Below are 22362 nucleotides of genomic sequence, written 5' to 3' on the forward strand. Positions count from 1 at the left end.
ATTCTCCAATACTAATAACAGATGTGACAGATGTTCCCTGGCCCCTGCGGACCACACTCACACGTTCTGAACGTGCTCAAAGCTGGCTGCTTTTAATCATCTTTCTTTCGAGATTCTCCCCAAAGTTTTCGATGTTCATTTGCAGCCATGTCCTTTGCTCACGCCTGTGGTCACAGCCGAATTGGTCAGTTCCACTAAGATTACGGCAGACGTCATTGCATTGACTGCGTTAATCGCTCGCAGGTGGGTTCTATTCAATTAGAGATCCCCCAAACGTCCCACTGCTTCCTCTCAGTTAGAAGACAAAGTCTTCTCTTGGAGAAGATTAAATATACCATCAGAGAAATGCTATCGTAGATGACAGCCTTTCTTTAACCAATTAATTACTGATGATTGTTAATTTAAATGGGGCTTTTTTTGCAAAGGGGATGTTTGATTGTTTATTGTGTAGGGGGGCAGTGTATTTATTGTATTGGACTCTGTACCCCCCCCCAACACAGTAAACAAAGCAGCAGCAGAGTCCAATACAATAAACACACTGCCCCCCCCCAACACAGTAAACAAGCAGCAGACAGAGACCAATACAATAAATACACTCCACCCCCCCACCCCCACAGTAAACAAGCAGCAGACAGAGACCAATACAATAAATACACTGCCCCCCCCCCCCAGTAAACAAACAGCAGACAGAGACCAATACAATAAATACACTGCCCCCCCCCCCCAGTAAACAATCAAGCAGCAATGTATTTATTGTATTGGACTCTGGCTGCTGTTTGTTTACTCTGTGTGTGGGGGGGGGGGGCAGTGTGTTTACTGGGGGGGGGGGGGCAGTGTGTTTACTGTGTGGGGGGGGGCAGTGTATTTATTGCATTGGACTCTGCTGCTGTGTGTTTACTGTGTGTGGTGGGGGGGGGGGCAGTGTATTTATTGTATTGGAGTCTGTCTGCTGTTTGTTTACTGTGGGGGTAGGGGGGCAGTGTATTTATTGTATTGGACTCTGTCTGCTGCTTGTTTACTGTGTGGGGGGGGGGGCAGTGTATTTATTGTATTGCACTCTCTCTGCTGTTTGTTTACTGTGTGGGGGGGGGGCAGTATATTTATTGTATTGCACTCTCTCTGCCGTTTGTTTACTGTGTGTGGGGGGGGCAGTGTATTTATTGTATTGGATTCTCTCTGCTGTTTGTTTACTGTGTGGGGGGGGTCAGTGTATTTATTGTATTGGAGTCTGTCTGCTGTTTGTTTACTGTGTGGGGGGGGGGGCAGTGTATTTATTGTATTGGAGTCTGTCTGCTGTTTGTTTACTGTGTGGGGGGGGGGCAGTGTATTTATTGTATTGGAGTCTGTCTGCTGTTTGTTTACTGTGTGGGGGGGGTCAGTGTATTTATTGTATTGGAGTCTGTCTGCTGTTTGTTTACTGTGTGGGGGGGGGGGGGTCAGTGTATTTATTGTATTGGACTCTGTCTGCGGCTTGTTTACTGTGTGGGGGGGGTCAGTGTATTTATTGTATTGGACCCTCTCTGCTGTTTGTTTACTGTGTGGGGGGGTCAATGTATTGGGGGGGGGGGGGGATGTCAGTGAATACCTTATCCAAAGGCACCTCCGGCAGTGCTGCATTCTCTCAGCCTCGGTTACATCCTCCACTTAACCCCTGACCCCACCCGGAGGGCAGGGGTTGTGTTCTGCTGCCAACTGCACAATCACAACTGATGAACGACTTCATTGTGAAAAGTCACACAAATTAAACGGAGCATCCCACAGCTCACTGGGCAAGAAAATTTTCACAAATATTTTATAAATGGATAGAACCGCAAGCTGTTTCTTCGTCTTTCAGCTGGAAGGTGAAGCTCCACCAATGAGAGAGACTGGTTAACAAAGACCATTTGAGTTCAGGTGGAATATTCTATTGATATCCCCCAGCCCACCGAAGCTTCCTCTGCGTACGTCAGGATGGGTTTCACTTGCGGGAGGATCCAGGTCGACTCGGCTGTCATTAGGAAGAAAGCCAGAGATTCGTGGATCTTGGAAAGGGGACAAGTTTGTGGGTTTGTTTTCTAGTCAGAGGCAGGGTGGCTGCAAAAAGAGGAGTTCTCATTTAAATTGTCCGTGAGTGTCTGAACCGCCATCGGAACTCTCTCGCTCACTCTGACCCCATGGGGAGGGGACACGGCCCCACGTTATCCCTCACAGTTTGATCCCCTGCAGGTTCTGTCTCAGGTTCAACGCCACTTGTTCCTGCCTCGTCTTCTCCAATTTAAATGCATCCCTGTTGGCTTTTTTCTCCATTCTTCGCTCCTACATTGGGACCAGAAAGAGAGAGGGAGAAATGGTTAAAAGAGGCAACACATTTTTCAACAAGCATCAGAGTAAATAACAGACGAAATATTAACGGTGAGGCTAGAATCACTGCCGTTTATTACAGCAACACGCCAGAGACAATCTGTACCAAGTCTTTCAATATTTACTGAAAAGCTCTTTTCAACGCTGCATCTTCCTGCCCTCTGAAACACTCCTCACCACGCGTTAGTGTGTACGCAGCACAAACCACCCAATCTGGCTGCAATAATGCCCTTTAATAAACTATGGGTCCGCTCCGTGGAGGGAGGGGACAGTCTTTAATCTGATACTTCATGGGATGTGGGTGTTGCCCATCCCTAATTGCCCTTGAACCGAGTGATTTGCTTAGCATTTTCAGAGGACAGTTAAGAGCCAACCACATTGCTGGGGGTCTGGAGTCACGTGTAGGCCAGGGCGGGTAAAGAGGGCAGATTTCCTTCCCCTGAAGGACATCAGTGAACCAGATGGGTTTTTGCGACAGTCGATGACAGTTTCACGGTCACCATTACGGAGACTAGTTTTCAATTTAAACTCCATCCGCTGTGGTGGTGGGGGGCTGTGTCCCCAGGGTATTAGCTGGGTCTCTGGGGTACTAGCCCAGTGATATTCCCACTGCGTCAGCATCTCCCCACCATTGACATTGCCCGGTGATACGCTCCTCAGAGAGTATCTGGGATTTATGTTCTTGCTGTGTTCTGGAGCGCGACATTTTCCTCACCTTCCGTTCTCCTTTAATTGTCTGTTTCCGGATCTTGCGCTCCGATTTGCTCTCGTCCCGTGGACGGGGTTGCGTCGAGACTCTGGGCAAGTCGCTGATGTTAATTGTTTCTAGTCGTTCCAGCTGTTTAGCAGTGAGGTTCCGTTTGGGTAGAACATCCAATGGAACCCCAGTTTTCTTGGATACCTTGATTTGATTGAGCTGAAAAGAGGAAAAATCACAGGCTGACAATCTACAACTTGCATTGCAATGAAGTTCCCGTGATAATTATTTGGGACATGTTAAGACAGGTGCTCAAAAGCTCAGGTCAGAGTTAAGTTTGAAGTACTGTTTTGAAGAGGGTTGTGTTGGAGATGTTCACGAAGAGAATCCTAGAGTTTGGGGTCCTGGCAACAGAAGGCACAGCCTCCAATGGCAGCGCGGTGAAACAACAGGATTAATCTCACCAAGAGGCAAACTCCCCAAACCAACGCTGCACAGCTCCACATCCAAATAGAAAACAGCCAAGGAATGTTTTGCTACATTTAATGTTTTCTTACCAATGCAAGTCCTCTGTAATGTCTGCACTGGTGGGGGTCACCAGAACTTGGGGTGTTAGAGATCAGACCAATAAATCCACTGGGGAGTTCAGGAGAACCCTGTTGTCCAGACAGTGGTGAGAATGAAGGACAGGGGCACCCCCTCTTAATCACTGCCCAGAGGGCAGCATGGTGGCACAGTGGTTAGCACTGCTGCCCCATGGCACTGAGGTCCCAGGTTCGATCCTGGCTCTGGGTCACTGTCCGTGTGGAGTTTGCACATTCTCCCCATGTTTGCGTGGGTCTCACCCCCACAACCCAAAGATGTGTAGGGTAGGTGGATTGGCCACGCTAAATCGCCCCTGAATTGGAAAAGATGAATTGGGTACTCAAAATTTATTTTAAAAACCCAGAATTCAGAAATAGTCCCGACTAGTTAACCTCAAAGTGCCATCAGCGTAAATTCCAGCTGTGGAGGGGGGTCCGTGGCAAAACTCCCCCCCCCCCCCCCCCCCCGCCCTGGCACCCTACAGCCCCAGAGGTTTCTCAGAGGGAGACTACAAGAGGTTTGGAGAAGGGAACAGCACCAAATAAATAACACACTTTGAACTTTACTGTGATGCAGATGAGGGAAGCTGGACAACACATTCTCCTCAGAGAGCATCCAGGGTCACTTTGGTTGGGTGGGCACGGGGAAAGGGCGATGGTGACATTCTGACTTTGACCAATAGTGTAAAGCGAGTGATATCGATTCAGCCCCCCCATCCACTGATATCACTCATTCTGCATTATAACTCAGAGTCAAAATCATCCCCACAACCACAGTAATTGGTGGAAGAATGCCAGGTTCCCCTCCATGAAGGATATTACTGATTCAGCTGGGTTACTCACAACAATTTTTGTGTCAAATTTTACAGGAGGCAGCCCAACAATCAAAATGATTGAGTTCAATTTCACAACCTCTGCTGGCAGGATTAGACCTCATGCTGGTCCAGCATTAGAACAAGATGTCGTTCAGATAGACCGGGATTCCAATGTGCTGCTGCCTTGGGCCACCCTGCCCATCCTAGTGGAACCGCACAGCCATGGTCTTAGTGAGCGGGGAAACACGGTGCGAGTGGGCAAGCACTTAGCGACAATGCGACATCCTTCACCCCGTCACTCCCATTTAACAAGAGGCAGAGACGGATGGACATTTACGGCAGCATCCATTCTTCATACCTTTGGTGGATCTGTTATCAGCTTCGGGTGGTTGTATAGATTTGAATAGGTGCCTGTACGAGAAAAAGATTCAGACTGAGGATTCAAGGTAATGTATGGTAACAATTCCACCACAATGCCCCTCCCGAGAACGTGGGCTATGCCAATCACGGGTATCTTTGTTTTGGTGAAGTGGATTGAGGGATATATACTATCCCAGGACAACGAGGAGCACTCCCCTGGTCTTCCAGATATTCCCATGGGATTACATCCACCCAAAATATCTCATCTCAAAGGCTGCATCTCCAACAATACAGCAGTCCCTTACTGGGACGGGGAAATATCCATGGAGTGGGCCGTGGATCTGACCCCCCCCCCCCCAAAAAACCTCTGACCCAGAAGCGAGTATGTGACCCACTGAGTCACAGCTGATGGAGGGGGAGCCGCCCTGTAACCAGTACTTACTGAGGATAGATTCACAGTCCCATTGCTCCGTTGGTTCTTCAATGACCAGCATCTCAGTCTCTTCCTTCTCCTCTTCCACCTCCTTTAGTAGAACGTCTCCTCTTGGCCCCAGGTCATCAGGCATCTGACAGCTGCCGGCAAGATTGAGAGGATTGAGAATTCCCTTAAAAAGCAAAGAAAATGACACAACTCGCCGCTCCACTGGGTTGAAAAAGGGAGTGGGTATCTCCGCGCTACAGCACTTAGCCCCACTGAACATTGTTTGCATTTAAGAAACACAATTTACTAGAATGGTACAAGGAATGCGGAGTTTTGGTTAAGTGGGAACACTGGGAAAGCTGCCATTTTCCTCAGTCGAGCAGAAGGGGTTACCTGGAGATTGGATCGTGAGGCAGGAAACCAGAGCAAACAGACTAAAGATAATCGGACAAATAACCGGAGCAGAGGGCGGCGGGGAGATGAGAATTGTTTTCTCCTCCATGTTGAGTGTTTAAGATCTGGCATGCGCTGCCTGAAAAGGCAGTAGAAGCAGATTCAATAATCATTTCCATGAAGAAATTAGATATTTAAAAAGTTAAAACAAATTGCAGGAGTATGAGGAAAGAGGAGTGGGACGAATTTGATAGCAAAGGACTGACAGGCCGAATGGCCTCCTGTGCGATATAATTCTGCTCCCATTTTATATTCACTTACTCTTTTGCTTTCTGGGTGTGATAATCACTGATGACTTCATTCAGCCGTGTGCTATCCACCTGAATACATCCTTCCAGTTCATGGTGATCCAGAGCTCCGATCTCATCATCATCGTACTCCTCGAACAGCTAAAGCAGGCAGGCACAGAGTTACTGCACAGAACACTATCCGAAGAGTTACATCTACTTTCAACATCTTTCAGAAGAAACGTAAAAACAATACGGTAATAACAACATGGGATTTCAACTTCCCCAATATTAACTGGGATACACAGTGTGGAAGGCTCAGAAGGGGTGAAATTCTTCTAATGTATCCAGGAGAGAGCTTTTTAGGCTGGTACGTAGAAAGAGAGAACTAGTTCTAAGGAAGTTGTTTCAGTGGGGGAGCATTTCGGTAATAGCGACCATAACTCAGTAAGATTCAAGGGAGTTGTGGAAACGGACAAAAATGGGCCCCAGATAAAAGTTCTGAATTTTAATAGGATAAGGCAGGATCTGGCCAAAGTCGACCGGGAGCAGTGATTTGTAGGAAAGGAAAAGTTATATCGGAGCAATGGGATTCATTCAAAAAGGAAAGAGAGACACTACAGGACCAACATGTTCCCGGAAAGGTGAAGGGTAGGAGCAATAAGTCTAGAGAACCCTGGATGTCAAGGGAAATACAGGATTGGATAAAGGATAAAAGGGAAGCTTGTAGCAGATACCGAGGGCTCAAAACAGCAAAAGCCCTGGAGGGGCATAGAAAGTGCAGGGGGTTACGTAAACAAAAAATCAGGAGAGGGAAGAGGGAAAAGCACTGGCGGGTAAAATAAAGGAAAGTCCAAATGTGTTTTATAAGCATATTAAGGGCAAGAGGATGACATGAGAAAGAGTAGACACCACTAGGGACCAACGTGGCAACATGTATACAGAGCCAGAAGACATAGGTGAGGTTTTAGATGGGTACTTTGCATCTGTGTTCACTATGGAGATCAGAAAGAGGGACTGTTATGTACTTGAACAAATTAAGATAAGAGAGGGAGGGAGCAGGTATTAATGGTTTTAACGGGCTTCAAAGTGGATCAATCCCCAGGCCCAGATGAGATGTATCCCAGGCTGCTGTGGAAGGCAAAGGAGCAGATTGCAGAGGAATGACAATTTTCAAATCTTCTCTGGCCACAGGAGAGGTGCCAGAGGACTGGGGCACAGCTATTCAAGAAGGGTGGTAGGGATAAACCTGGAAATTACAGGCCAGCGAGTCTAACACCAGTGGTAGGGAAACTATTGGAAAACATTCAGAGGGACAGAATTAATTTCCACTTGGAGAGGCAGGGATTAATCAAGGATTTTGTCAAAGGGAAAACACGTCCAACAAATTTGATTGAATGTTTCGAGGAGGTGACTAAGTGTAAAGTTTTTTTTTAAAATTTAGATTATCCAATTATTTTTTCCAATTAAGGGGCAAATTAGCGTGGCCAATCCACCTACTCTGCACATTTTTGGGTTGTGGGGGCGAAACCCACGCAAACACGGGGAGAATGTGCAAACTCCACACGGACAGTGACCCAGAGCCAGGATCGAACCTGGGACCTCGGCGCCGTGAGGCAGCTGTGCTAGACTAAGTGTAAAGTTGATGTCAGTGTAGTTGATGTAGTCTCCATGAATTTCAGTAAAGCTTTTGACAAGGTCTCACATGGGAAACTGGTCAAGAAGCCAAGAGCCCATGGGATCCAGGGCAGTGATTAGTGCTGGGTCCCTTGCTGTTTGTAGTGTACATTAATGATCTGGACTATAAATGTAGGAGGTATGATCAGTAAGTTTGTAGATGACACAAAAATCAGTGGTGTGGTAAATAAATAGTTCCTAAGTTCATAAGATACAGGAGCAGAATTAGGCAATTTGGCCCATCGAGTCGGACCCACCATTCGATCATGGCTGATCTCACCCTGGGCTTAACTTCACCGTCCTAGCCCGTTCTCCATAACCCTTCTATCCATTACTAATTAAAAATCTATCTCCTCCTTAAATTTACTCACTGTCCCAGCATCCACCACACTCCAGGGTTGCAAATTCCACAGATTCACAAACCAATGGGAGAAGTAGTTTCTCCTCAACTCGGTTTCCTCCACAAGTTCTGAAAGACGTGCTTGTTAGGTGAATTGGACATTCTGAATTCTCCCTTTGTGCATCCGAACAGGCGCCGGAATGTGGCGACTAGGGGCTTTTCACATTAACTTCATTGTCGTGTTAATGTAAGCCTACTTACAATAAAGATTATTAAAATTTGCTACCTCTTATCCTGAGACTATGATCCCTTGTTTTAGAATGTCCCACAAGAGGAAGCATCAGCTCCTTGTCTACTTTATCCATGCTGTTTAGCATCTTGTATACCTTAATTAGATCTCCCCTCATTCTTCTAAATTCTAGAGAGTATAGGCCTAAACATTGATGATTTGGAGTTGGGGACCAAGGGCAATGTGTCCAAGTTTGCAGATGACACTAAGATGAGTGGTAAAGCGAAAAGTGCAGAGGATACTGGAAGTCTGCAGAGGGATTTGGATAGGTTAAGTGAATGGGCTCGGGTCTGGCAGATGGAATACAATGTTGACAAATGTGAGGTTATCCATTTTGGTAGGAATAACAGCAAACGGGATTATTATTTAAACGATAAAATATTAAAGCATGCCGCTGTTCAGAGAGACTTGGGTGTGCTAGTGCATGAGTCACAGAAGGTTGGTTTACAAGTGCAACAGGTGATTAAGAAGGCAAATGGAATTTTGTCCTTCATTGCTAGAGGGATGGAGTTTAAGACTAGGGAGGTTATGTTGCAATTGTATAAGGTGTTAGTGCGGCCACACCTGGAGTATTGTGTTCAGTTTTGGTCTCCTTACTTGAGAAAGGACGTACTGGCGCTGGAGGGTGTGCAGAGGAGATTCACTAGGTTAATCCCAGAGCTGAAGGGGTTGGATTATGAGGAGAGGTTGAGTAGACTGGGACTGTACTCGTTGGAATTTAGAAGGATGAGGGGGGATCTTATAGAAACATTTAAAATTATGAAAGGGATAGGATAGATGCGGGCAGGTTGTTTCCACTGGCGGGTGACAGCAGAACTAGGGGGCATAGCCTCAAAATAAGGGGAAGTAGATTTAGAACTGAGTTTAGGAGGAACTTCTTCACCCAAAGGGTTGTGAATCTATGGAATTCCTTGCCCAGTGAAGCAGTTGAGGCTCCTTCATTACATGTTTTTAAGGTAAAGATAGATAGTTTTTTGAAGAATAAAGGGATTAAGGGTTATGGTGTTCGGGCCGGAAAGTGGAGCTGAGTCCACAAAAGATCAGCCATGATCTCATTGAATGGCGGAGCAGGCTCGAGGGGCCAGATGGCCTACTCCTGCTCCTATTTCTTATGTTCTTATGTTCTTAAACTGTTCAATCTCTCCTCATACGACAAACCCCATATCTCTGGAATCAACCTAGTGAACCTCCTCTGAACTGCCTCCAATGTCACTACATCCTTCCTCAAATAAGGGGACCAAAACTGTGCTCAATACTCCAGATGTGGTCTTACCAACGCCGTGTACAGCTGTAACAACACTTCCTTACCTTGATACTCTATTCCTTTTGCTATAAATGCCAACATTCCATTTGCATTCTTTATTATCTGCTGTACCTGAATGCTAGTTTTCTGTGACTCATGCACGAGGACACCCAGATCCCTCTGCAATGGAGCGCCCCGAAGTCTCGCCCCATTTGGATAATATGTTGCCATCCCATTTTTCCAAACAAAATGCATGACCTCACACTTATCCACATTAAACTCCATCTGCCACATTTTGGCCCACCCTCCTAACCTATCTATATCCATTTGTCGGGTTCTCATTACCTCATTGCAACTTACTGTCCCACCTATTTTTGTGTCATAATAATATGCCTACAGAACCTTTTTACCCCTGTATCCAAGTCGGAAATATAGATTGTAAATAGCTGGGGCCCAAGGACCGAACCTCTGGCACCCCATTAGTTACATCTTGCCATCCAGAAAAAGTCCCATTTATCCCCTCTCTGCCTCCTGTCCTTCAGCCAGTCTTCTATCCAAGCTGATAATTACCCCAACCCCATGTGATCTAACCTTGTGCATTAACCATCTCCGTGGCACCTTATCAAACGCCTTTTGAAGTCCAGATATATTACATCTACAGGATCCCCATTATCCACTTTGTTTGTTATATTTTCGAAGAACTCGAGCAAATTAGTCAAACAATCCCAATAGTTTGTCGAGTACCGTTTTCCTATTGACGTTAATTGTTCTAAGTTCCTCCCTTTCTATTACCTCTGAAATGCTCGTTCCTATAGGAATGGTATTCGTGTCCTCCACCATGAAAACGGAGGCAAAGTATTGATTTAGCATCTTTGCCATTTCTGTGTTCTCCACCATTAACTCTCCGGTTTCATCTTCCAAGGGACCAACATTCACTTCAGCAACTCTCTTCCCTTTTATGTACTTGTAGAAGCGTTTGTGTTCTTTTTGATATTCTGCACTACTTTTCTTTCGAATTACCTCAGCTCTTTCTATTCCTTTTTGAGTATCCCTTTATGTTTGAAAGTTTCCCAATCTTCCAGCCTGTCACTGGCCTTTGCAATATGATACACCTTAGTTTTTGTCTTTTTAATGTCCTTGACCTCCTCGTTTAGCCGTGTGTTTTTTACCCTCTTTCTTCCTCACTGGGATATATTTTAGTTGTGAGGAATTGAGTATCTCTTTAAACAACTGCCACTGTTCATCAGCTGCCTTACCTTTTAGCCTTCCAGCCCAGTCTATACAGGTCAGGTCTGTCCTCATGTCCAAGTAATTTATTTTGTTTAGTTCCAGGACTCCACTTTCTCGTCCACAAACTGAATTTTGAATTCAACCATACTATAGAACATAGAACCGTATGCCACACTGCAGACCCTTCGGCCCACGATGTTGTGCCGACCATTTATCCTAATCCAAGATCAACCTAACCTGCACCCCTTCAATTTACTGCTGTCCATGTGCCTGTCCAAGAGTCGTTGAAATGTCCCAAATGACTCAGACTTCACCACCTCTGCTGGCAGTGCATTCCACACACCCACTACTCTCTGTAAAGAACCTACCTCTGACATCTCCCCTATACCTCCCTCCAATAAACTTAAAATGATGTCCCCTCGTGACAGCCATTTCCATCCTGGGAAAAATTCTCTGGCTATCCACTCTATCCATGCCTCTCATCACCTTTTATACCTCTATCAAGTCACCTCTCTTCCTTCTTCGCTCCAGTGAGAAAAGCCCTAGCTCCCTCAATCTTTCTTCACAAGACATGCCCTCCATTCCAGGCAGCATCCTGGTAAATCTCCTCTGCACCCTCTCCAAAGCATCCACGTCCTTCCTATAATGAAGCGACCAGAACTGGACACAATATTCCAAGTGTGGTCTAACTAGGGTTTTATAAAGCTGCAGCAAAACCTCGCGGCTCTTAAACTTAATCCCCCTGTTAATGAAAGCCAACACACAATACGCCTTCTTAACAACCTTGGTGGCAACTTTGAGGGATCCATGTACGTGGACTCCAAGATCCCTCTGTTCCTCCACACTTCCAAGAATCCTGCCTTAACCCTGTATTCAGCATTCAAATTTGACCTTCCAAAATGAATCACTTCACATTTATCTAGGTTGAACTCCATCTGCCACTTCTCAGCCCAGCTCTGCATCCTGTTGTAACCTGCAATAGCCCTCAACACTATCTACAACTCCCCCAACCTTCGTGTCATCGGCAAACTTACTAATCCACCTTTGCACTTCCTTATCCAAGTCATTTATAAAAACCACAAAGAGCAGAGGTCCCACAACAGATCCCTGCGGGACACCACTGGTCACCGAACTCCAGGCGGAATATTTTCCATCCACTACCACTCGCTGTCTTCTTTCGGCCAGCTAATTCTGTATCCAGACAGCCAAATTTCCCTGTATCACATGCCCCCTAACTTTCTGAATGAGCCTACCATGGGGAACCTTATCAAATGCCTTACTGAAATCCATATACGCCACAGCCACTGCCCGACCTTCATAAATGTGTCTCGTCACATCCTCAAAGAATTCAATGAGGCTTGTGAGGCATGACCTGCCCCTCACAAAGCCATGCTGACTATCTTTAATCAAACTATGTCTTCTCAATAATCATAAATCCTATCTCTCAGAATCCTTTCCAATATTTTGCTCACCACAGACGCAAGACTAATGTGGGTCTGTAATTCCCAGGGATTTCCCGATTCCCTTTCTTGAACAGAGGAACAACATCGCCTCCCTCCATCCGGTCCTACTCCAGTGGAGAGTGAGGACGCAAAGATCATCGCCAATGGAGCAGCAATCTCCTCCCTCGCTTCCCATAGTAACCTTGGGTATATCCCGTCAGGCCCAGGGGACTAATCTATTCTGATGCTTTTCAAAATTTACAGCACATCCTCGTTTTTAATATCAACCTGTTTGAGTCTATTAACCTGGTTGACGCTGTTCTCATGAGCAACAAGGTCCCTCTCTCTCGTAAATACTGAAGCAAAATATTCATTTAGGACCTCCCCCATCTCCTCAGACTCTAGGCACAAGTTCCCTCCACTATCCCTGATCAGCCCTACTCTCACTCTGATCATCCCTTTATTTCTCACACAAGTGCAGAATGCCTTGGGGTTTTCCCTAATCCTTCCCACCAGGGCTTTTTCATACCGTCGTCCAGCACTCCTAAGTCCTTTTTGAGTTCCTTCCTGGCTATCTTGTAACCCTCTAGAGCCATGCCAGATCCTTGCTTCCTCAACCTTACGTAAGCTTCCTTCTTCCTCGTGACTAGAAGCTCCACTTCTCTTGTCATCCAAGACTCCTTCAACTTACCATTCCTCAGTGGGACAAAGCTATCCAGCACTCGCAGCAAGTGCTCCTTAAACAATCCCCACATTACTGTTGTGCATTTCCCCAAGAACAACTGTTCCCACTTTATAGAATTTACAGTGCAGAAGGAGGCCATTCAGCCCATCGAGTCTGCACCTGCTCTTGGAAAGAGCACCCTACCCAAGGTCAACACCTCCACCATATCCCCATAACCCAGTAACCCCACGCAACACTAAGGGCAATTTTTTTGGCCACTAAGGGCAATTTATCATGGCCAATCCACCTAACCTGCACATCTTTGGGCTGTGGGAGGAAACCGGAGCACCCGGAGGAAACCCACACACACACGGGGCGGATGTGCAGACTCCACACAGACAGTGACCCAAGCCGGAATCGAACCTGGGACCCTGGAGCTGTGAAGCGATTGTGCTATCCACAATGCTACCGTGCTGCCCTCAGCTCCTGTCTAATAGCAGTATAATTTCCCCTCCCCCAATTAAATACCTTCCCATACTGTATGTTCCTATCCCTCTCCGTGACTATGGTAAAGGTCAAGGCGTTGTGGTCACTGTCACCAAAGTACCTTTTGTGTAAACTGACCTTCTCAAACCGATCATCCAACAGGGTGAGTTGCTCATTTCGTCTTATCACAGATGATGTCATGGAGTAGGTGGTGAAGCGACTCCTGGTCTCCTCCTCGAGAAAGGGGAACTCTCTCTCTCTACCCTCATTGCTGGCAATCCTTGAGCCACCATCATCAGAGAGAGCACCAGTCGAGTCACAGTCTTCATCTTCGGTATCCTCCCACTCCTCATCATCATCGGAATGCCTAAAGAACAAATAGACAATCCATTCACTCTGGCATTGTGATGAATGTAGAAATTGTTACATATTATATTTCATGTTTGTTACAATTATGTTATTAAAAACCCAGGTTTAAAATACAAAGTGTGTCTACCAAAGCTGTAATAAAGGTGTCGTAAAAGGTGTGGTAATTATTGATTTTAACCATTTACTTGTTTACAGAAACATTGCTAATGGTACATTGTTTTGATTGCAGGAGATACCCTGGGGTGTAGAGAACTTGAGCGATTGTATTTAGTCCCAGCTAAGCAGGTGATGGGACATCGAAGTGGGATATAGATGATTTAATTAATGGGAGGAGCCAGGTCTGTCTGTAGTTTGCAGTTTTTTGAAATCTTGTTAGACTCTTCTGCTCAACCTCAAAAGACAGAAGGACTTTCAGGTTAGTATAGAGAAATACAGCACAGAACAGGCCCTTCGGCCCACGTTGTTGTGCCGAACCTTTGTCCTAGGTTAATCATAGAATTTTGGACACTAAGGGCAATATATCATGGCCAATCCACCCAACCTGCACATCTTTGGACTGTGGGAGGAAACTGGAGTACCCGGAGGAAACCCACGCACACATGGGGCGGATGTGCAGACTCCACACAGACAGTGACGCAAGTCGAAATCGAACTTGGGATCCTGGAGCTGTGAAGCAATGTGCTATCCACAAGGCTACCGTGCTGCCCTTAGGTTGTTCCTGAAAAGAGCCTCTCCCTCCAAAGGTCTGCACAGATAACCAAGTAACCTGTTTCGTTAACTTTATCTATAGGTGGTATTTGAACTATATTGGGTTGATTAATTAGATTAAGTGGCAGTTTTTCCTTTCAGTAAAGAACTGTTTGAATGTTAATTAGAAAGCTATTTCTTTGATGTTAATGTGTTTAATTCTGTGTTTCAGTTAATGTTTGCTTTAATAAAAAGATACCTATTGGTCATCACTCCCGAGATGAAGTATCCTTTCCTCACAGTTTTACAAATTGGAAAATAGTTTGAGCTTCTTGTCCGGTATCTTAACATCACATCTCGGGACGTCCCAATAGAAAGCAGATCACTGACAAGCTAATGTTTTGGGAGCATTGTCCTAACTGCTCTGAAGAAAACCAAGCAGCCAATTTGTGCACAGTAAGAGGCCTTAGACCGCGAATGAGATAAATGATCAGTTAAGTCTGTCAGGTACAGCTGGTTTGACGGAGGAATGTTGTTGGCAGGGGTGGCAGCGGGTGAATCTCTTCCTTTCCATCAAATAGTACCATGGGGTTTTTTTTTACAGTCTGCTTGAATGGTCGTGAGGGGCACAGAAAAAACGTGGGTCTTGTTTTAACAGCTGGGGTGAAAAATGGCTCTAAAACGACAGCATTGGGGTGTCACGCTGTTTGGTTTCAGGCAATCTGAATGAAACAGCCCTTTCCCACTGCGATAGTTTATTCCCTGTTCTGTGTTTGTTGCCGAGATTCTGTGGCAACGGTGAGGATCAGTGATGTTAGGGTAGCCTTGTGTCATGACAAGATCGAGGGATTTTGCTCCACTCCTGGGAACGCAGATGCAAGGGATTGGGGAAAAAAACAATGCTAGAGGAGGAAGGAAAATGCAATCAGCCGATGGGACCTGGATAATTGGAAATGCCAGCGCACTGCTGCAGAGCCATATCATTAAACCTACACATAAATATTCAAACAACTGTATTACAACCAATAACCCATCAAATCATCTCACCTCAACAACTGTGAGGGGTTGCACAGAAAGTTCCCTCAGTTTACCTAAACTCATAGTTTATTTAAAGGTAAATTAAAGATTGATGTCACTGCAGTTGGTGCAGTGATTCACTGAATTGTTTTGAGCGAGAGCGGGACCGGTTTCTGATTGGCGTGGACATCACCTTGTACCTGAAGTTAATTGGGCCCAGTGTAACCTCCTGTAACTCACCTCAATTGATTAAAGGGGTCAGAGAGGAAATGCCCACATTTTGCCCCTGTAATTGGCCTGGATATTGATTCCGGTTTCGCCGCTGTGGGAGGGTTGCTGATCACCGGTACTGAAATACACGAGGCACATCGCGACTGTGTGGGACAGGCTGGATGGAACAGAGGGTCTCGCTTTGCCCATCGTTTCACCTCCTCACCTCAATCACCAGCCTCTAACCCCCCTCTGCGCACAAACCCTCCTCCAGCACCCCTCCCTTCTCTGGGTTTAAAATCACGTACGCCTGAGCATCCTCCTCACTCCCTTTAGCAACAGCCTTCACCACAAAGTCATCTTCCAAAATATTGTCGGGATCGTCAAAGTCAAAGTCATCATCGAGAGCGGCCACGATATCCGGGTCGAGGTCCAGGCGAGGTCCTGAGGGCAAATCCAAACACATCCTTAATTTACTGCCTCAGATACTATAACTAGAAAAGCGGTAAACTGTGGAGGGGTGGGGAATAGACTATTCACACACACACATCCTTCCAGGGTAGCTGTGCCACCATACTGCTGCCATGAAATCATCACCATGACGGCCTTATTCCGTATTCAATTCTGCTGTTTGGTTTTGGTTTGGAATGACACTGTCAATCATTCCCTCAGGAGTAGTGAGCATGGATGTCTGGTTTGATTTGATTCACTGTTTGACACGCAAAGCTTGTATAGTGATGATTTATTCCAAGACGCAAACACCAAAATTATCGGCAGCTATGTTTGACCCCATTTACCCCTCACCCTTTCCCTCCTTACCTGTGACAGTCAGTTTAGCTCAGTCGGTCTAACTCAATCAAAGGTTCTTGGGTTCAAGACCCATCCCAGAGACTGGACCACCGAAGCCAGACTGATGCTGCAAGATTACTTTTTTTAAATATAAATTTAGAGTACCCAATTCATTTTTTCCAATTAAAGGGCAATTTAGTGTGGCCAACCTACCTATCCTGCACATCTTTGGGTTGTGGGGGTGAAACCCACGCAGACACGGGGAGAATGCGCAAACTCCACACGGACAGTGACCCAGGGCCGGGATTCGAACCCGGGTCCTCAGCGCCGTAGGCAGCAATGCTGCTGCAAGATTACGGAGGGAAACAATGTAAAAGGGGGGGGGAAAGAGAACTTCTGTGTTAACTCCCAGTCTTACCTCGCACAGGAGCTGCTTTGTTCAACAATCCCGTCTCCTCTTCAAACTCTGAAGCAAAAACTGACGACGGCAGGTTAATGGAATGAGTCTGAAATCAAACACATCACAGGTCCACAGTTCAGTTTCGCAAGAGAGAGAGAGAGAGAGAGAGAGAGAGAGAGAGAGAGAGAGAGAGAGAGAGAGAGAGAGAGATGGGGAGGGGCCAGACAAATCACGGTGGGGGGGTGTGGAAGGGTGGAAAGACAAACAGAGGGAAAGCAGATTCAGAGTGAATGCTATTGATTCACCCTTGCACCCCGGGGCAGTCATTAACATGATCCCTTTCGGAGCAGTGGTTCTGTCAGTTGATACAATTCCATCATCACTGTTACCCCACAGTTGCTTCACAGCTCCAGGGTCCCAGGTTCGATTCCCGGCTTGGGTCACTGTCTGTGCGGAGTCTGCACGTTCTCCCCGTGTGTGCGTGGGTTTCCTCCGGGTGCTCCGGTTTCCTCCCACAGTCCAAAGATGTGCAGGTTAAGTGGTCATGATAAACTGCCCTTCGTGTCCAAAAATGTTAAGTGGGGGTTACTGGGATAGGGTAGATACGTGGGCTTCAGTAGGGTGCTCTTTGCAAGGGCTGGTGCAGACTCGATGGGCCGAATGGCCTCCGTCTGCACTGTAGATTCTATGATTAAACACAGGGCCCGCCCCCCAAATTTGTCCAATGTGTCCCTCATAGGGCTAAATCGCTGGCTTTGAATGCAGACCAAGCAGGCCAGCAGCACGGTTCGATTCCCGTAACAGCCTTCCCGAACAGGCGCCGGAATGTGGCGACTAGGGGCTTTTCACAGTAACTTCATTTGAAGCCTACTCGTGACAATAAGCGATTTCATTTCATTTCAACTCTGCCTTACGGGAATCTGCTGCACCTTCTCTTCAAGCTGTCCATCTCCTGAAGTTAGTGTGTCCTGGTCTTCCTTCAGGGGTAAGCTGGAGGGCACAAGCTCAGCAACTGGAGACACCTCCTTCAGGTGCTGCAGGTAGTTGTAAGCATCATCGAAGAAGACGCCATATTTCCTCTCCTCCTCCTTCCGCTTTTGTGCATCTGCTCTCTGCAAGAAAGGGGTTCAGGGCGGGTTACAGTAACAGCCACAAATCACCGTGCCTCTTAACTTACGTAAGACTCATTCGTAACAATGGTGCAGCCCTCCCCGGGCCAGCTGTACCTCAGTGGGTAGCACTCTCTTTTCCACTCAGAACACTGTGGGTGCACATCCCATACCCGAGACATGGGCCCATAATCCAGACTTAACACTTCAGTGCAGTACTGAGAGAGTGCTGCACTGTCAAAGGATTTGTCTCTTGCACACAGCGTTAGACCCTCTGCCCTCACATGGGGACAGAAAAGATCCCACAGCCACTACAGAGCAAAGGTGGCTGAATGGAGATGTGGCAACGGTCAGCAATGATCTGTCTAAATGATGGAGCAGGTTCAAGGGCCTGAATGACCTCCTCCTGTTCCTATGGGATCCAAAGATTAAATTCTACTCACACGGAAGCTGCCCACACCTAATGCCAAGCCCCATTTCATCTCGTTTCTACGGAGCTCTCAGCTACACATCAACGTGAATCACCTCTGTTGGTAGAAGAACTCTCTGTGGGGCCTTCTCATCTGCAACCAATGGATCCTTCTGGCTTCTGTGCACCAGGTGAAAGGTCACTGATGACTTCTTCTGGATAAAGGGCTTCTTCTTTCGGTGAGGCTGAAAAACAACATTGGAACTAGGTTAAGACTGGTGAATGAGTCAGTGCGTCCTCAGTCCAGAGACCAGCAGGATCCCTGCATGTCAACATATCAGCTTCACACAGATGGACCTTCCTGTGTTATAAACCCAGCAAATATCATACCATACCCAGCTAGTGATCTAGTACCACATCACTCACTGAGGGGTACAATCACAGCAAGGCCTTGGAGGGAAACAGGAGAATTACATTGAAATTAGCAGCATAGAAACAGGCCACTCAGCCCAACTGATCTATGCTCTATACTCCACATGACCCCCCTTCCTATCCTACCTCATCTCATCCCAACAGCATAACCTTCGACTAATTCCTCAGTCACGTATTGATCAAGCTTCAATTTAAAGTTTTATAATATTCACATCAAGTATTCCATGTGGTTTTCAGTTCCATACCCTCATCACTCTCTAGCTAAAGGTGTTTCTTCCGACATCCTGATTGGATTTATTAATCTTATTATGTGCACGATCATTAGTTATGGACTCTGCAAAGCGAAAACATCTTTTGCTGGAAAGGTGCTGAGGATATAAGGTTTTAGTTACAGAGGGAGAGGAGATGGGACTTTCTTTTCTCCTCAGAGCACAAATAGGTTCGGCGAGATTTAATTAATGATACTTTTAAAAAATAAATTTAGAGTGCCCAATTCTTCTTTTTCCCAATTAAGGGGCAATTTAGCGTGGCCAATCCACATATCCTGCACATCTTTTTGTGTGGTGGGGCAAGGACCACACAGACATGAATTGAAATGAAAATCGCTTATTGTCACAAGTAGACTTCAAACGAAGTTACTGTGAAAAGCCCCCAGTCACCACATTCCGGCGCCTGTTCAGGGAGGCTGGTACAGGAATTGAACCGTGCTGCTGGCCTGCCTTGGTCTGCTTTAAAAGCCAGCGCTTTAGCCCTGTGTTAAATCAGCCCCTGAGCTGGTCATGGGGCCGAGGTGGAGATGGTTAACAGCTTCAAATTCCTAGGTGTGCACATCACCAAAAATCTGTCCTGGTCCACCCACGTCGACGTTACAACCAAGAAAGCACAACAGCGCCTATACATCCTCAGGAAACTAAGGAAGTGCGGCATGTCCACATTGGCTCTTACCAGCTTTTACAGGCACACCATAGAAGGCATCCTATCGGGCTGCATCGCATAGTGGTATGGCAACTGCTCAGCCCAAGACCGTAAGAAACTATAGAGAGTTATGAACACCGGCCAGTCCATCACACAAATCCACCTCCCATCCATTGACTCTGTCTACACCTCCTGCTGCCTTTGGAATGCAGGGAGTATAATCAAAGACCCCTCCCACCCGCTTACTCACTCTTCCAACTTCTTCCATTGGGCAGGAGATTCAAAAGTCTGTGAACACGCACAAACAGATTCAAAAACAGCTTCTTCCCCACTGTTACCAGACTCCTAAATGACCCCCTTATGGACTGATCTGATTAATACTGCACTCCTGTATGCTGCTGCTCCGATTTCCTTCCACAAGTCCCGAAAGACATGCAGTTAGGTAATTTGGAAAATTCTGAATTCTCCCTCAGTGTACCCGAACAGGCGCCAGAATGTGGCGACTCGGGGCTTTTCACGGTAACTTCATTGCAGTGTTAATGTAAACCTACTTGTGACGATAAAGATTATTATTATTATTCACCCGATGCATGTGTCCATGCATTTACATTGTGTACCTTGTATTGTCCGATTATGTATTTTATTTTCATATACTAAATGATCTATTTGAGCTGTACGTGAAAAATACTTTTCACTGTACTTCAGTACATGTGACAATAAACAAATCCAAATGTAATTGGCAAAAGAACTAAAGGAGTAGATGAGGAGGATTTGTTTTATTTACACTGCAGATTGTTGTGTTCAGAAAGGCATTGTCAATGTAGGCCGGTGGACACAGGGGTGATGGATGAACAGGAGTTGGAGCTCATTAGAATAAAGTCAGCAAATGTTTTGGATCACCTCAAGTTTACGGAGGGTAGAATATGGAGACCAGCCGGGAGTGTGTTGGAATATTTGAGTTAAGAAGCAATAATGAAATGAAATGAAAATGAAATGAAAATCGCTTATTGTCACGAGTAGGCTTCAAATGAAGTTACTGTGAAAAGCCCCTAGTCGCCACATTCCAGCGCCTGTTCGGGGAGGCTGTTACGGGAATCGAACCGTGCTGCTGGCCTGCTTTCAAAGCCAGCGATTTAGCTGTGTGCTAAACAGCCCTGACATGACATGAAGACATGGATAACTATTTCAGCAGAGGATCTGAAGCGGGGGCAGGGAGTGGAGCAAAGTTACAGAGGTGAATGGCCTCCTTCTGTGTTGTGACAATCCACTGATTCTATTCTAGGTGGGAATAGGTGAGCATGGTGACAGTGTGGATTTGTGGTCAGAAGCACATCTTAGAATCAAGCCAAGGTTGCAAACAGTGTGGTCCAGCCTCACACGAATGCCAGGGAGAAAGACATACACTGCAGCAGGAATAAAGTTTGCGTCAGGGACCAGAGACAATCAGTCTTCAGGTAGGAGCTGAGAGAAGTGGTAGTGAGATAGAGCTGGGTGTCAGTGTCAGTATGGAACCTGACATTGTGTTTTTGGACTAAGTTACTAAAAGGACTAGTGTGCAGACAACAAAGGGAATTGGATCTGTACTTGAAAAGGAAACATTTGTCAAGCTCATTCTGGCCAGTCCGTCATCACCTAGTGGGCAAAACGGACTCCGGGAGGTTCACTCAGCATTAAGAACCATCAAACCAGAACTATCTATCTCAGAGGCAAGTCCCACTCTAGAGACTTAAGGACACAAAACCACATCAGGAGTGTTACGGGACGGTACAGTGGTCCGCAGGACTGCGGCGTGGTAGCACAATAGTTACCACAGTTGCTTCACAGCACCAGGGTCCCAGGTTCGATACCCCGCTGGGTCACTGTCTGTGCGGAATCTGCACGTTCTCCCCGTGTCTGTGTTTCCTACGGGTGCTCCGGTTTCCTCCCAAAGTCCAAAGATGTGCAGGTTAGGTGGATTGGCCATGATAAATTGCCCTTAGGTGGGATTATGGGGATAGGGCTGGGGAGGGTGCTCACTCAGAGGGTTGGTGCAGACTCAATGGGCTGAATGGCCTCCTTCTACAGTGTAGAGATTCTATGGCCCTATGGAGTGCTGCTGTGTCAGAGGTGCCATCCTTCAGGTGGGGCTGAGATAAGCCCAGGTAAATTTGGCACTAAGTGATGGGCAAGGAAATTCTTGTTAGCAACAAAAAACTAAATGCTGAACAAAGTCAGCCTGTTGGGCAGCAGGAACAGAATGGTTTCCAGTCCGTGCTGGACTGGGAGGTTGTTTTGAAGTCAGGTGGACTGAGGATATGAACATTAATGTTTATCCACATTGCAAACACGAGCTGGTCAGAGTGGGATCTTGCTGTTCACACACTGACTGCATTCCCAGTGGCTGGCAGAAGGCGCTATCGGAATGCAGCTCCCCCCGGCCCTCGCTCTCTCTGCCCGGGCTGTTCACTCACCATCGCCGCTGGAAGCTGCCGACCGTCACCCACACATCAGCCGAAATGAGAAGGCTCACCTAGGCCGCCATGCGGCTGTACATGAAATCCTGATTGGCTGGAATCGTGAAGCACTCCGGGATACTGGCTGACTGTCTCACCAACCTCCGAGCACTGATTGGCTGGAACTGTGAAGCACTCCGGGATACTAGCTGACTCACACCAACATCCGAGCACTGATTGGCTGGAACTGTGAAGCACTCTGGGATACTAGCTGACTCATACCAACCTCCGAGCACTGATTGGCTGGAACCGTGAGGAACCCTGG

The 22362-nt window shown here is 46.6% G+C and overlaps 1 protein-coding gene across 2 annotated transcripts; it reads right to left on the reverse strand.

Annotated features, from left to right (window-relative positions):
• Window positions 1–1766: 1766 nt before the first annotated feature.
• Window positions 1767–22211, reverse strand: ltv1 (LTV1 ribosome biogenesis factor). 2 transcript variants are annotated; one of them, XM_038817115.1, is made up of 11 exons: window positions 22056–22211; window positions 18375–18503; window positions 17670–17852; window positions 16759–16846; window positions 15860–15995; window positions 13407–13635; window positions 5932–6059; window positions 5239–5369; window positions 4795–4847; window positions 3056–3256; window positions 1767–2295 (listed from the first exon to the last, which is right to left on the reverse strand). In XM_038817115.1, exons 1-11 carry the CDS (start codon window positions 22056–22058, stop codon window positions 2185–2187), a joined length of 1392 nt encoding a protein of 463 aa, XP_038673043.1. In that variant the 5' UTR covers window positions 22059–22211; the 3' UTR covers window positions 1767–2184. The 2 variants fall into 2 exon arrangements, with proteins under 2 accessions (XP_038673043.1, XP_038673033.1); XM_038817105.1 differs by having other exon boundaries at window positions 17655–17852.
• Between the last annotated feature and the right edge of the window lie 151 nt (window positions 22212–22362).

This window comes from Scyliorhinus canicula, chromosome 1, assembly GCF_902713615.1.
Source record: "Scyliorhinus canicula chromosome 1, sScyCan1.1, whole genome shotgun sequence".
NCBI lineage: Eukaryota > Metazoa > Chordata > Chondrichthyes > Carcharhiniformes > Scyliorhinidae > Scyliorhinus > Scyliorhinus canicula.

Excerpts from the sequence above, each read along its gene's own strand:
- ltv1 (XM_038817105.1), bottom strand. Across the intron at positions 6,060-13,406 it reads TGGATGATCGGTTTGAGAAG|CTGTTCGAGGAGTACGATGA; the intron begins GTCAGTTTACAC and ends TGCCTGCTTTAG. Across the intron at positions 4,848-5,238 it reads GGACTGTGAATCTATCCTCA|GCACCTATTCAAATCTATAC; the intron begins GTAAGTACTGGT and ends TTTCTCGTACAG.